The 14,138-nt window shown below is 43.2% G+C and overlaps 1 protein-coding gene across 1 annotated transcript in view; it reads left to right on the top strand.

The window, feature by feature from the left end:
- Positions 1–56: 56 nt before the first annotated feature.
- LOC139225370 (leucine-rich PPR motif-containing protein, mitochondrial-like) overlaps positions 57–14,138 on the top strand; it is a gene marked incomplete at its 5' end in the record, with an annotated part of 18,009 nt that continues 3,927 nt past the window's right edge. Inside the window, 11 exons of the mRNA XM_070856235.1 lie at positions 57–125; positions 239–329; positions 894–1,036; positions 2,446–2,569; positions 3,765–3,891; positions 6,893–6,981; positions 7,059–7,263; positions 8,611–8,738; positions 8,885–9,000; positions 12,650–12,724; positions 13,324–13,408. Of these exons, the coding sequence (XP_070712336.1) occupies positions 57–125; positions 239–329; positions 894–1,036; positions 2,446–2,569; positions 3,765–3,891; positions 6,893–6,981; positions 7,059–7,263; positions 8,611–8,738; positions 8,885–9,000; positions 12,650–12,724; positions 13,324–13,408 (1,252 nt within the window). The remainder of the gene's footprint in view (positions 126–238; positions 330–893; positions 1,037–2,445; positions 2,570–3,764; positions 3,892–6,892; positions 6,982–7,058; positions 7,264–8,610; positions 8,739–8,884; positions 9,001–12,649; positions 12,725–13,323; positions 13,409–14,138) is intronic.

Raw genomic sequence — 14,138 nt, 5'->3', positions numbered from 1 at the left:
CACTGCTATTTACCTACACTCTCCTTAGAAACAATTCCCTGTTTTTCCTTTTGTAGACCCCTGGGCTGAGGGCACGCCCTGGACGCCTGCAGTGGTTCGCAGACAAATGCATTTCCTCCCGCCAGGTAACACACACACAGACTGAACTAATCGAGGCAGTGAAGATGAAAGCAGAGAGAAGATGAAAACGGACAAAAATTTAAACGTGATGTATATATTGTTGGGTTTGTGTGTATAGATGGAGACTTTGGAGCAGATGGTGGAACTGACAGCCAAGCTGTTTGAGTGCGACAGAGATGAGATGTACAGTTACACCCTCCGCCTCTGCAGTAAGTCTCCTCCATTTTTGTTTGTTCTTTTTAGTTTATTTACCTCAATCCGCAACCCCCCACTTACCCCCAATCTCCTCTGCTGTCATGACCTTCCACCCCTGGGTGTGCAGTGTTCTAGCGCCGGGGTCTGTGTGTGTGTGCGCGCATGTGTGTGAGAGAGATGAAGAATGGGATCAGTCAGAAGTAAGAGCAGAAGACATGGTGTGATTGCTGCAGTGGGGCACAGAGCAGATAGCAGTTGTGATTGGAGTGTTAAAGCTGATTGTCAACCCATTACCCCCACTTCCCTACACACACACACACACACACACCACTGGTTAGTGTGGTTTCTAAATTACAGTATAGTTGAGGGTCAGTCAGTTGATCAGATTAGGGCTTTGATTGCCCTCTCAGCATGGAGCGCTTTGTCAAAAATTACTCTGTGGTGCTGGCTGAGTGGTGAGCTACAATCAGTATGGACTGACTATACAACTACATGGGTCTGTGTGCCATTGCATTGCATAACAAATTACATAAGAACACACCTTTTCTCATTCCTACTGCCTTGTGTCTTGTTATCAGAGGACACAAACGACTGGCAGAAGGCAGAAACTTTGTGGATGAAGATGCAGGAGGAGAACGTCATTCCCAGGGAGAGGACCCTGCACATTTTGGCAAACATCCTGAGGAAAAATGGCCAGGAGGTGCCCTTTGAGGTGCCTGAGGTAAAGCTCCAGCTTTATAATATGTACATCCCTGTAATGCTCATTAAACAGATCTGCTATTCAGAGGAATAATTTCTAGGAGGTTCCTAAGGGGGGGGGGCAGAGCAGATGAAGCGGAAACTGAAGGCCTGGAGATTTCCAAGAGCTCTGGAGGACTCTGGAGTGCCTGAGGTCAAACATAACACACAATCATGCAGCACTGATGGTTTAACACACATCACAGTGGTGCCTGTGCATACGTCTCTGTCCTAAATCTTGAATCAAATGGGGTGGAGTTACCCTTGGTCATAGTACTGAAAGTTGTACAAATAATTGTGAACAATCTAGATAATCTTCTGATCATTTATTAAGCAAAAACAGCAAATATTCTCTCTTTCCACTGTCTTAAATATGAGAAGTCTTTCTTTTATGTCATTTTAAATTGAATGTCTTTTTTATTTTGGAGCTTTCATTGTACAAAAAGCCAAATATAAACATTCCCAATTATTTTCATACTGCATAGATAAACCAAAGAGCATGCTGACCCCAACCTCTGATCACAAGAACTAACCCCAAAAAACCTCTAAAAACTCTTATCAACGCTCTCTCCCCCGACCCCACCCCCGCTCCGCTTTAAGCCCTTGTTCATTACATGGAGAGGAAACAGGATTGAAGCTCTGATCTGAAGTGTGGTCAATCAGACCGGCTGGCTGGTGAAAGGAATTACAGCTTGATCTGTCTGTAAATCTGTAATGCCAGACTAATTTAGCCAGCAGCTAAATGCCACCATATGGCTGCCGCTGGATTCATAGTGATGTTTGCATGTGGCCTCGACTGTATTGTGACCTAAAGATGAAGTAAACAAAATCTGAGTATGTGTTTAAAAAATGAAAACAATGAAGACAGAAGGGAGTTTTGCTTTAAATAATATAATGTGCTTTTACTTTTTGTTCTGTTGCTTCATTCGTCCTTGCTGCATTTTTCCTCGGCTTTGCATGTGAGCGAGCTCCAATAGCCCGAAGCGTGATGAGACAGGAAGTGATTGCTGTTGCCTGGAGCGATGAACTTAGTGACCCCAGGGGCTCTTGAGTTGACACCCCCCGCTTCAACACACACACTGTCCTACACACACACTTTTCTTTTGCCCCTGGGGTGCCAGACCTAATTTGCCCCTAGCCAATACAGCTTAACCCCCTCCCCTCACTGCTTCACGGGTGACGGAGCATTAGAGGACCCGGCCCTGCCGGCCCGGCATTTTTGCACTGTCATATACACACACACACACACACACACACACACACACACACACCACTTCATTGCCAGCACAGTTGAATATGTACACAGGCTGGATGTATCTGTGTTTTGGTTAAAACATCAGACTGAGTGTCATCACTGTTTTCCCTGTTTTCCACTGTTTATACTTTTTTCAGACCTGGTACGAACAACCTGCCAATAAAGAGCAGGTCGAGTCTGAAACATCCCACACCAGAGACGAAAATTATCCCGACCAGTCAATCCTTATGATCTCCCTCTGTAGAAAGGGCAAAGTCGAAGGTAAGCAGCAGGAGGTCCTGGTGTTGTTGTCCCACATGACATAGAGCTGAACCCAACACATAACAGGCTGGTTTGAAATACTTGCTTCCATTTGAAGTTGCAATAAGAGGTTTTTGACTGTTAGGGAGCAGAACGACTTCTACATCCCAGATATACTTTTAGCTTATCAATTTAGTCTTAGCAAACAACCCACTAAAGCGTACAGTACAATCAACATCAGCGTTCAGCTAGAGTCTTCTGTCTCGCCATGTCATGAATGTGAGTCCGTTACACACTCAGCTTTTAGTTCTGGTTCAAAATCCTGAGAAAATTGGAACCATGTAGCTTCCTAGGTGTTCGACTTTGCTGTCTGATCATTTGTGCTGGGCAGGTAGCGTTAAGAGGGATGTATTTTATATAGCACTGTTGAGAGTGAGAGTGAGAGGTGCTGGCAGTCAACGATGCAGTGTAATTATGGATATGTAATTGGATTACCAGTTCTTGAGCAAAAAAAAAGACTAAAAGTCAAGTTATGTTCAGGGGTTTCAGAAGCTGTTCGACCATCTGAGAAACACCTCAGCTGAAGAATACTCTTTCCTTAAAAGCTGTGTGGAGTTTTAAATCTCACCCTGCACTAGCAACACTTTCACATCACACAGACTGAAATGTTCGCATCAGAAATATTACTTAATGGAGCTTCAAACTACTTATTGACTGTTTGGAATCACCTACTGCTAGTAGCACCACATTTCATACAGATTTTACTGAAGTGAAAAGAAGATTTTTCACGAAGAAGATATTTCACCTCTGTAGTCATCTAAGTGAAAGCAAATTATTCTATTAATCCAATAATATGACGATGATGATCTCAAATTCTGCTTTTGGGCCACTGTAGCACAGAGGTAGAGGTAGAGCGGGTCGTCCACCAATCGGAAATTCGATCCCTGGCTCCTCCAGCATGTGGAAGAGTCCTTTAGCAAGACACTGAACCCCACATTGCTCCTGAAGCACAGCTTCAGTGTGTGAGTGATTAGTTTCCTCCTGATGACATGGTTGGTTACCTCTCATCAGTGTGTGAATGGGTGAATGTGAATGTAGTGTTAAAGAGCTTTGAGTGTTTGAAAAGACTGTACAGGTACAGTCCATTCAACATTTACGTCCAACCTCAAACTAATTTTTCCTTTTTTTCTGTCCTTCTCTTGCTCTCTTTTTACAGAGGCCTATAAGATGTTATTGGATGCAGATAAAAAGGGTTTAGCATTTGGCACCTTCCTTTACGACCACCTAATCCGCACCCTGTTGGCCAAGGGATCCCTTGAGGAAGCCATGGCAGTCAAGGACATGTGAGTGCTTTAACACCTTATTCTGCAATGACAGAATTAAAATTTGGTTAAAATTTACAATATGATCAGAATCAGAAAAAAAACAATGCTGTTTATTCTAATACTCTTTACTCTGATACCAGGCATTCAGATTAGTCAGATCAGTTTTGACCCCCCCCCCCACCACCCCAAGGGAAACGTGAACAATTTGTATCCATCTGTTTGCTTTGATGTCTTTTATGTTCATTTTTACAAACTGACAAATTCAGCATGTATGTTGCCCCCTATTCCACGACAGCAGTTCAAGGGTTGATTCAGAGCCTTGTCCCAATTCTGCAAAAGAGCCGGTCACAGAAAAGTGGTTCCAGAGCAGCACCAACACGAAGAACCGCTTACGTCAGGGTCTGAGGACCAAAACAGGATCGACACTAACTTTGTGACCGCTATTTAAAAAAAAAAAAAAAAGTCTGAGCTTAAGCATGGATGTAAAATTGAAACAACAGTGTAGTCTACCGTTTGAAGTTGGTGCTCGGAATACAGACAGATACTGTGATATATGTGTGTTTAGTGCTCGTCAGTGTGTGACACCAGGTCACCTCAGGCTAAAACCACATCGCCTCAATAGACATGAGGATTATAAATTGATTGTGTGCTAACACACTCATCCCTGCTGGATACGAACAGTGGCTCTTACAGCCGTAAGACGCACGCACGCACACACACACGCATGCGCTCTGATGTACAGATTAATTTTGGTTTTCTGGGAAGTGGGTGACTTTGCCCAAAAACATCAATCTTCTTCCAATTAGTAATGTATCATACGTTGTTGTGTTTTGGCGGCCACATCCGTGCTTGAGCCTGGAGAGAAATAGATGGACAGACAGAGGTATTAGAGATCTGAGCTTAATGCAGCACTGATCTTCTCTGCTCTGTTTTTCTTTTTAGGTAATCTCCTCTTTTTCCTTGTATCCTTTTGTCCCTTTCTTTATATCACTTTCTCTCTGCAGAGGAAAAACACAGAAGCAAAGGGTTCAGAAAAGAGATAATAATATAATAGCATGATACACTGAAAGAAGAAAAGCAGTTACTAATTTGTAGGGAAAGAAAAAAACATGTAAAAACATCTATTACACTATCACTCTTCCCTGTTTTTGACTCTCTACATGGTTCATTCTCTTATGTTATGAGAAATAATCATATCAATTTTAGACCCATGTTTCAACAAGCGCGAAGCAATACAAGTGATAACCCATCTCCCGTCTCTGTTTGAATTGGTTTATGGCATCCCTGCCTGGATAAAAGCTTCGTTTATCTGCACTTTAAATGAGAAGTGAAATGAGCTGAGAGGAGAGTCGGACAAAGATGGAAATGGGGAGGAAAGGAAGGAGATAAAAAGAGCTAAATAGGAAAGGAGGAGTGAACGAGGGTAGGGAGGCTAGATTTAATCACATACGAGGTTAATGAAGACGCTATAGGCATTAATTCTCTGTGCATGTGGGTGCCTGTGTTTGTTTTGGGGTAATCTGTACAGAATTGAGCAGCGGGGTGCTTATGGCAAGATTAAGGGATTGGGAGAGAGTGATGATGATGATGAGAAAGAGGAAGAGGTGGATGATGGATTCATTGGCTAAAGCACAATACTCCTAGAAGGACAAGGCAAGAGAGAACGCCTGCGTGCATGCGTGTGTGTGTGTTCAGAAAAGGTGAGTGAGCGAGTGCCTCCAGAGATTTTCTTCCACCCGATAAGAATAATTCTGACCCCACACCCCCACTGCTTGGTCTCCACGGCAATCCGTCGGCGACCCTGTTACCGCTCCAATCTCCGCCTTGACCCTGTCACAGCGGCTGCCGGATGCTGCTTGGCCTGGTGTCGCCGTGGTGATAAGGATTGCCAGCCTGATGCTCAATTGAGCGGACGGATTAATCTGGTTGCAGGGCTATAATAAGAAATAAAAAAAAAAAAAAGAGGCAAGCTTGATTGAGGTTTTAGTGCCAAAGAAATGAAAAGAAGGAGAGCTGAAAAGGACAGCAAATAGACGGGCAGACGGAACTCAGGAGGAAGAAGTGATGAGGAGCAGACGCAGCTCCCGGAGGCCTCAATACCGCAACGTTCAGTCTGTCCCAGTCTCACCCTCCCACATAATACCACACACAGATATACAAACACACACATGCAGCGGCTCAGCAGGAAGTAATCAACTGTTTGATGTCTGTATTATTTTCAGGGTCACAGCAGGCGCTTTACAAGAAGCTCAGATTTGCCGTCAATCACATTTGCTCCCATTGTCTCGTCTATCTACTGTCTTTCAGCTCATGTGTTCATGTGATCTCCATGGAGTCTGATGCTTTTTTAACACTCATATGTCACAAAGATATCAACTCTTTAATTGAATTTGATTATAAAGATTTGCCTACAGTGGTAGAGTGCAGTATCGCGTCAATGGATATGGATCAAATCTTCTCTCACAGCATTCATAATCTCATATTGAAATATAGATTCATTTTTCTTTTTTGGTGTCATACCACTGAAAGGGCTCCTATGTTCCTAAACAAATGATATAAAAATATAAAACATGTTTCACACAACCACAATAGAGGCATACAATATGAAATCTGCCCATGCAGATATAGTCCAGATATTGTCCAGATAATCTGACAATGATATGATACATTTTCTGGAAAGTAGATCAAACACACTTACAGATAAAACTAAGATTAAGAGTGTTTAACCACTTCAGCAGCACTGTGAGGTTAGAGGAATTTGTCAGATTTTGCCATCTTGTGTATTCTCTCATCTCACAGTAAATGTCATCAATACTGGACAGCGTTGCATCCCAGTTGTCATGATTAGCTGTTACATCATAGATTTTTCTGTTTTTGGGAGCACAAACTAAGATTAAAAAAGGCAAGAAGACAAAAGAAAATTTCAAAAGTCTGTTAGTTTCAACAGATTGACACGAATATCGTAGTGTATACTTCAAAGGTGATGCCAAACCAACAAAATACCTTGTGTCTCTTTCAGTGCGGCGTCTTATGTGCCAGGGTTCAAGCTGAGCGACACCGCCAGCAGTATGCTCATCATCACACACAGCATGAAAGGCCAGCCTGGAGGTAAGAAACACACATGTTGGTAATCACACACGTGCCCATTTCCAACATTCACACTCACTTCTTGCTCTCCTCCACAGTCGGTCTTCAGACCCTGAAGTCTATGCTGGGGGCCGAACAAGTGCCCTCGCACTTTGCCATTACCCGACTGGTTCAGGTTCTGTGTAGCCATGGCGATTTGGCGGGGATCCAGGAAGTGGAGTCACTTACGAAGGGCCTGGGCCTGAACGCCAACCTGTCCAACATGTTGTTTATCAATAACACAGCCCTGGCACACATCAAGAAGTAAGATTGCTAAGAGCATGTGTAGCAATTTATTAATGGACCTGATTGGACTATTTTTGAGACGATTTCTGACTTGACAACTCTGCTATTGTTGCATGTCCTACAAATATTTAGCCATCGGAGCAATTTAAAACATCCTCTAATCACACAAATGTCACAAAAAGGTACAAGCGGCGGTCTAGACGCTTCAAGACAGTTGTCCCCATACCACCTTTATCTCTAATACTTCAAGTAAAACCAACCTCGTATAGTCAAATGGAGAACAAGACAGCAAATGGCAAAACAAATCACTTTAGACATGCAGGGCTGCATGAGCAAAACATTATAGTTTCAATTTATGATGCAATTTACGCTTCAGTGTGAAGTCTTTTATACTCTTTTGTAAACCATGTTGCTATTACTGTGCAGCACACAGAGATAAACACTTAAATGCAACACCAGCAGCAGAGTGTGACAAGACCCAGGTTGACACACTCTTAAAGTAAAAGCTTACAGGCCAAGTGGGGCGTCAAGTACAAATAGGAAACACAAGCGTAATAGGATTATTCATGGATTCCTTTTAATGTCATGAAAACGCCCATCCTCCACTGCTGCTTTGTCACTTTTCAAACAGCACAGAACAAAATATAAAACACATTGTGCATCAAACTTTCATTGCGCCACTTGCCGCATTAGCGCTGTGCCCCAGCTCGAGCGGCAACGTCGCCGTGCCAGCTCGGAGGGACAGCAGGAAGTGAAGAACAGCAAGACGGTCCTCACGCCCGATTGGCCATCGCAGCGCTGGCCTGTCAGCTTGAACCTTGACCTCCGGGAGCCGCGCTCTGAGCTGCTCTGACACGTGCGTCCCCGCTGTATCTGAGTCAAGCTGACTGGCTAAGAGCCCGGGCGGAAAAGCAAACAGGCCCAGAAAGCGGAGCGCCACATTTAGAGGGGCCCCCCGCTGAATTATTCAGACGGTCCCAGTCGCAACAATCAGCGTAGATATGTTCCCCCACCTCGGGACGCTCTCGCATATACATACATAGAGACGCGCACACGCCTTGTATGTTAAATATTCATAGCGACTGGTGACGGTGGGGAGGGAGCAGGGAGCGTAAAGTGTTAGTAGCGAGGTTGGGTTGCCAGATTGAGTTGTTTTAGATTTGTAGTGCTTTCGGTGTGCAGGCTTTGTTTGTTTGTGGTAACCTCAGCAGAAAACCATTTCACAATATGAATGAGCATCAGTGGAAGAATGAGGTGGTCTTCACGTTAATAATAAAAGGTTGTTTGGTGTAGTTTTGAACTACTGTAACTGCACTAAGCCTTTCTTTCCCTCCCTCATCAATCCTCACCTCCCACCCCCCTCAGTGGTGATGTGGAGTCAGCGGTGGAGATGTTGGAGACATACTACACAAGTCCAGACAGCGAAAGCCACAGCATGTCCTACGTCTTCAGAAAGGTCTTGGAAGATGACAATGAGAAGGCCTTAGACAATTGTAAGACACACACACAGTCCATGCATGTATGTAGAAACAGCAAAATGACCATGATAAAATAGAACTGGATTGAAATATTCTTATACTCATCACAGAAAAACACACAATGATGAAGCCATTGACAAAATGTGCATGTTATGTTGCAGTGAGCGCTATGGCAGAGCGGCTAGCCAACCATTTTGCCTGCTACAGACCAGCTGCAGACCTCTTCTTCCAGCTGCTGGATAAGGACAAAGTCGAGGATGCCAAGTTCATGCTGGCTGTGAGTATGAGCCTGTGTTTATGTGTGTGTGTGTGTGTGTGTGTGTGTTTATGTGTGTGTGTGTGTTTGTGTATAAGCCCAGAGAGCTTACATGTGTTGGGTATCACTGATGAGGTCATGTTATTTGGATCTGAATTTGTGATTATTGCAAAACAAATGCACAAGTTAACTCTCTAGCCGCCAAAATTCAACAGTCTGCTGCAGTGGAAAATAAGTAAAGTGTAATTCTCTGTTTCAGATGTAGGTACTACTCATGTGCTGCTGGCTCTTGATTGTTTAGGTTGGAAGGGAAGCAAAATCTGCATGAACATGAGGAAAGCTCTGCAAAATGTTTTTTTTATTTTTTCACCACTTTAAATAAATTTTAAATCATCCGGAGCACTCTGTCCCTATACGCACTTCTCCATTTGAGCATCTTGCACTCACATTTTAAATTATTATATCAAAGTATTTAAAATCTGCAAAAAAAAAAAACAACAAGGGAAGTGGTGATGAATTCAGTGCATCAGAACTCCCTGATGCATTTGTCCAGCTGTCAGATCCTGGTGATGGAGGAGACGTCCTTCTGCCACAACCGCTGACTTATTTATCCAGCATCACATTTATGTTAGGGAGTGCTCGCCCACATCCCACCACCGACTCTGGTGGTCTGAAATTGGCCTCCTACTGCTTCACTTATTTAACACAGTTCATACATTACAGCTCAATGACTTTGCGTTGAGCCTGGGGACATGAATATGTAGTGGCTACGTGGAAGAGAAACGGGGAAAGATGAAGAGGACGAGGCAGAGATCAGGAAATTCTCAGAGAAAGACGCACAAATTGAGACGAGGACGCTGCTCTCCTCGCTCTAACAGTAATTGTTGCGATTACCCCTCTCAGGCACTCAGTTGCATGTGTGACTCAAGCGAACACTAATGAACGCAGATATATTACTTACCACCTTCACTTACAACACTTCATCACTTTTTAAAGATGAACTAAAGGAATCTGTGTTTTTTTTTTATTGTATGTTTTTGTCACACAATCTGAGCTGCTCTCAGTTTCACCCCGACATATATTTGTTATTAAGGTTTGGATTTTTTTGCTGCAAAAATACTTCAAAAGACCTTTGAACAACTATTAATGCAACCAAACCAGAGAAGTTGATATGTGAAGATGCAACCAAAGGATGGTTGATTTACAGTATGATATTTCATAATCTTATACAGTGAATATACAGTAAAACTGTTTGTTTCCAAACAAAGAATTGTCGTGATTCTCAAACGGTATGAGACAAATGTAGAAAGTCGGTAAAGAAAAGATAAAAAAGACCAAACCAGACCTCTGCGCCATTTTAGATCTTCATTACCAACAAACTACTTCATTTACCAAGTGGGTCAGTCAGAAGCTGCTTCTTCTTCTTCTTCTGGATCAGATTGACAGTGGGGGAAACTGGAGGACTCGGAGAGAAATAAAAACACCACAGATACACTCAGACTTGGAGGCGACACGTATCCGCTCTTGATTCCTCCCTGACAGCCTGAGTGATTATCCCTCTCAATCTTTAAACAGGGATGTCTGACGAGCATGCATGTTAATGAACAGATACATTTCTTACTACTCTCATCTTCATCACTATTTAAACACAAACTATGGATTACATGATTCTAAAGATATAATCTCCTCCCTGCTTGATATACATCTCAGCTCGATTCTTTTTTTTTTCCACTCCACTTTGTTTTCTCTGTATAAGATAAAGATGAAGGAGTTTTAAAATCTCTGCTATCAGGGTTAAAGTCAGGAGACGTGCTAGAGGCCGAGGGTGGAAGTTTGTCAAATGGGATGTTCTTTTCTGAACTTTTTAAACTGAAAGTAAAAGCACATAAAAGTCTTTTGCACTTGCGGGCAATTTACTTAAATGGCCGATTCATACACAGTTCAGAGTGCTTTACAGACATTTAAACTGTAAAAGGAATCAGAAACTGTCTTTAAAGATTGAATTTTAAAAAAGTGGGAATGTGTATAAATTTGGAGGCAACACTGATGTAAAATCATTGGGATTATTTCATTGCTATCAAATCTTTAAGTATTTACTTTAATCATGCGTACTGAGCAGTACTGTAAGTTGCTCTGGAAAAGAACATGTGCTAATTCACAACATACATTTTTGAGGCAGATCTTGAAAAGGGAGAAACCCACTGATACATAGTCAAGATACCTCACGAAGACTGTTCTAAAAGCATGTTGTCCCGTTTGTACTCAAAGTGTTTCGATAGTGAGTTTAGACTCAGGCTAAACTGCCGTGCTGCTTTTTGTCCTACATCACGGCCTGTTTTCGTCTTACCGAACCTTCCTGGAAGCCGCTCTTCCGGGGTCACTGGAGGGTAGAAACTCCTCCATCCCATCATAAGTGAAGCAGGACCAAAACTCTGAAAAGCTTTTAAGTGGGCGAGCAGACAATAATGATGACATGGCTATCAGGAGAGAAGGAGGTGAGGCCGGCGGGGAGCGAGAGGAGAGCGAGAGGGATGAAGTTAGTCATTAAGAAGTGAAGCGGTGACGGAGGGAAGCAGTGAGGCGGGAGCTTCATCTACAACTGCTTACGTGCATGTGTGTGTTAGGAGGGGTGATTGAGGAAAAGGAGGAACCATTCCCAGGGTATCCAGAGCTTTTAGGCAGCATGTGTGAGGAGCAGGAGAGGCGGTGGGCCCGGTCGGTTGTGGCGTCACCTTTGGGAGTGGTCGGGGGCTGAGGGGGAAATAAAGCACGGAGCAAAATTGAGTGAAGTGGCACAGTGTTGGTCTAATTGCCTGATTGTACTAAAGCCATTCTGCCGCTTGATGACTCTGAAAGGAGGCAGCTTCCTCTGTGTGTGTGGTGTGATGTGTGTGTGTGTGTGTGTGTGTGTGTGTGTGTGTGTGTGTGTGTGTGTATGTGGTCCTGTTAAAAGCCTTACGGGCCGCTTGCTTTTACTTCTGTACAAGGTGGAGAAGGAGTGAAACACGTTAGTTTGCGTCTGGCTAGTAATTGGACCTCATTGCTGCTCAGCCAGGAGAACAGACTCACTCACTCAGAGCACAGCGACGTTAATGTATCTCCTGTGCACGCACACACACACACACACACACACACACACACCTTACCTACACACACTCTCACACACAGTACATTTATGCAGTATGCATGCTTGCATGTTTTCATCATGGGCAGGTTAAACATTCAACACAAGTTTGTCACTTCAGTCAGATTTTCTTCATAAAATACATATAAAATACGTTTATTTCTAAATGTTTGTCTGGTTTTTTGAATGTATATCACATTTTTAAGTTCTAGTGCACTGAAATAGCTCGTCTGGCCTTTACAGAGCCAGTTTTTGCTCTGATTTTACCTAAAGAGCAACCATTACATTCGCAGTCCTGTCAAAATAATGTCTCACTGCTGCCGGAAATTGTTGCAAAGGATTATTCTAGATCTCCAACTCCACGTTACCTTCATGCAGTTGGAGTACATGTGTGTTCATACACTGTTCGTACAGAAATTACAGCATGTGAAGAATGCAGGTTGGAGAATCTTCTTGACCTCAAAAAAAAAAAGGAGGACCCTCTACACCTCATTCTATTTCTCCCACATTTATTTTGTCTCTTTCTTGTCCCTCCTTTAACTGCAGCGCTGCAACGCCGTGGCTGAACAGAGGGATGCGCTGGTTTCTTACTTGTCTCATAAGTCCGAGTCGCCTGGACAGGTAAAATCACACACTGTGATTCTTCTCTTTAAGATCAACACTAAATCAGCATTTTTTTTTACAACAGGAGTGTTATTTGTACCCCGTTTTCCATCATTCCTGTCAGTTCAGATAACATTGTACTGACCAAGTAAATTTTTGTTATCTGGGAAGCCCGAAAAGTCTGAGTTATTATTTTGGTGAGTACAATGTTATCGCAACTGGTGACAAAAATAAGACCCAATGTTGTAATGAGCCACAATTATCCTTCAAACTGTCAGTTTAGATATGAAATGATAAAAACAGCTGAACTGAAATTTCGAAAATTACAAAATGATTTCACAATTATAATGATTTCACAGCTGTTGTGCATATTTCAAACTGTTCTTGGACATATTTGTAAAAAAAAAAAAAAAAAAAAAGAGGCATCTAAGTGTCTGTATGGGTCTTTCCCATAGCAGCAGTTTGTACGTTCAACAGTGATTCAGAAAACACACACACACACACACACACACACACACACACACACACACACACACACACACACACACACACACACACACACACACACACACACACACACACTGATGTTGTATGTAAATCGATGTTTGTGTGCACAGGGGGAAAAGGTGAAGACCCTGATGAGCCTGTTCCCAGACTTCAGTGAGAAGGACTTGCTGTACTCGTACCTGATGAAATGTCATGGTAAGACTCACACACTCTCACACACACTCACACACACTCACACCAGGCCTGGACGGGTCTTGTGGAGCAGCTAGTGGTGCAGCAGACGGCTCACTGGCCTGTGGCTAAGTCAACATTAGCAGACTCATTAACTATGCATCAGGTTAAGAAGTGTGTGTGTGTGTGTGTGTGTGGGCAGACATTCAGGGGTTAGAAGAACACATGTCCTCTAATGAGTTAGCTGTCCTGGTTAGCCTAGCGTGCTAATCGCAACATGGTCCACCACTCAACTTTTCTTTTTTCTTTCCAGATTGTTTCTCCTGTCTCATCACTTCTCGCCCTCGCCACCTTTTCACTCTTGTCTATCTGTTCTCGTCTTTTTTTTTTTCATCCTCTCCTCCCGTCTTTTACCCGCATCCTCTCATCGCCTCATGTCCTCTCGTTCACTTCACCCTTTCACCCTCCCGTCTCCCCTCTTTCATACCCTGTCGCACCAGAGAAGAGCAGACATGACTATTTAATTAGCATTAGCCAGCTGGTCGGTCAAGGCAGCCATTGGGGACACAATTAGCGATGCTGTGCTCGCCTCTGCTCTCTGCCCCTTCTATGTGCTCTTCCTTCTTTCTCTTGTCTCTCAACTTGCTCGTGTCTTTTCTATTTGGCAGTAGTGACCTCACTTCTTTTACTCGGGTCTTGTCGATACACACAATTGTACTGTTTCAGATGAACGGACAATTGCAATATAATATAA

The sequence above is a fragment of the Pempheris klunzingeri genome, unplaced genomic scaffold (assembly GCF_042242105.1).
Source record: "Pempheris klunzingeri isolate RE-2024b unplaced genomic scaffold, fPemKlu1.hap1 Scaffold_131, whole genome shotgun sequence".
NCBI lineage: Eukaryota > Metazoa > Chordata > Actinopteri > Acropomatiformes > Pempheridae > Pempheris > Pempheris klunzingeri.
Note: the sequence above shows the minus strand (reverse complement) of the source record. Positions and strands in the feature narration are given on the sequence as shown.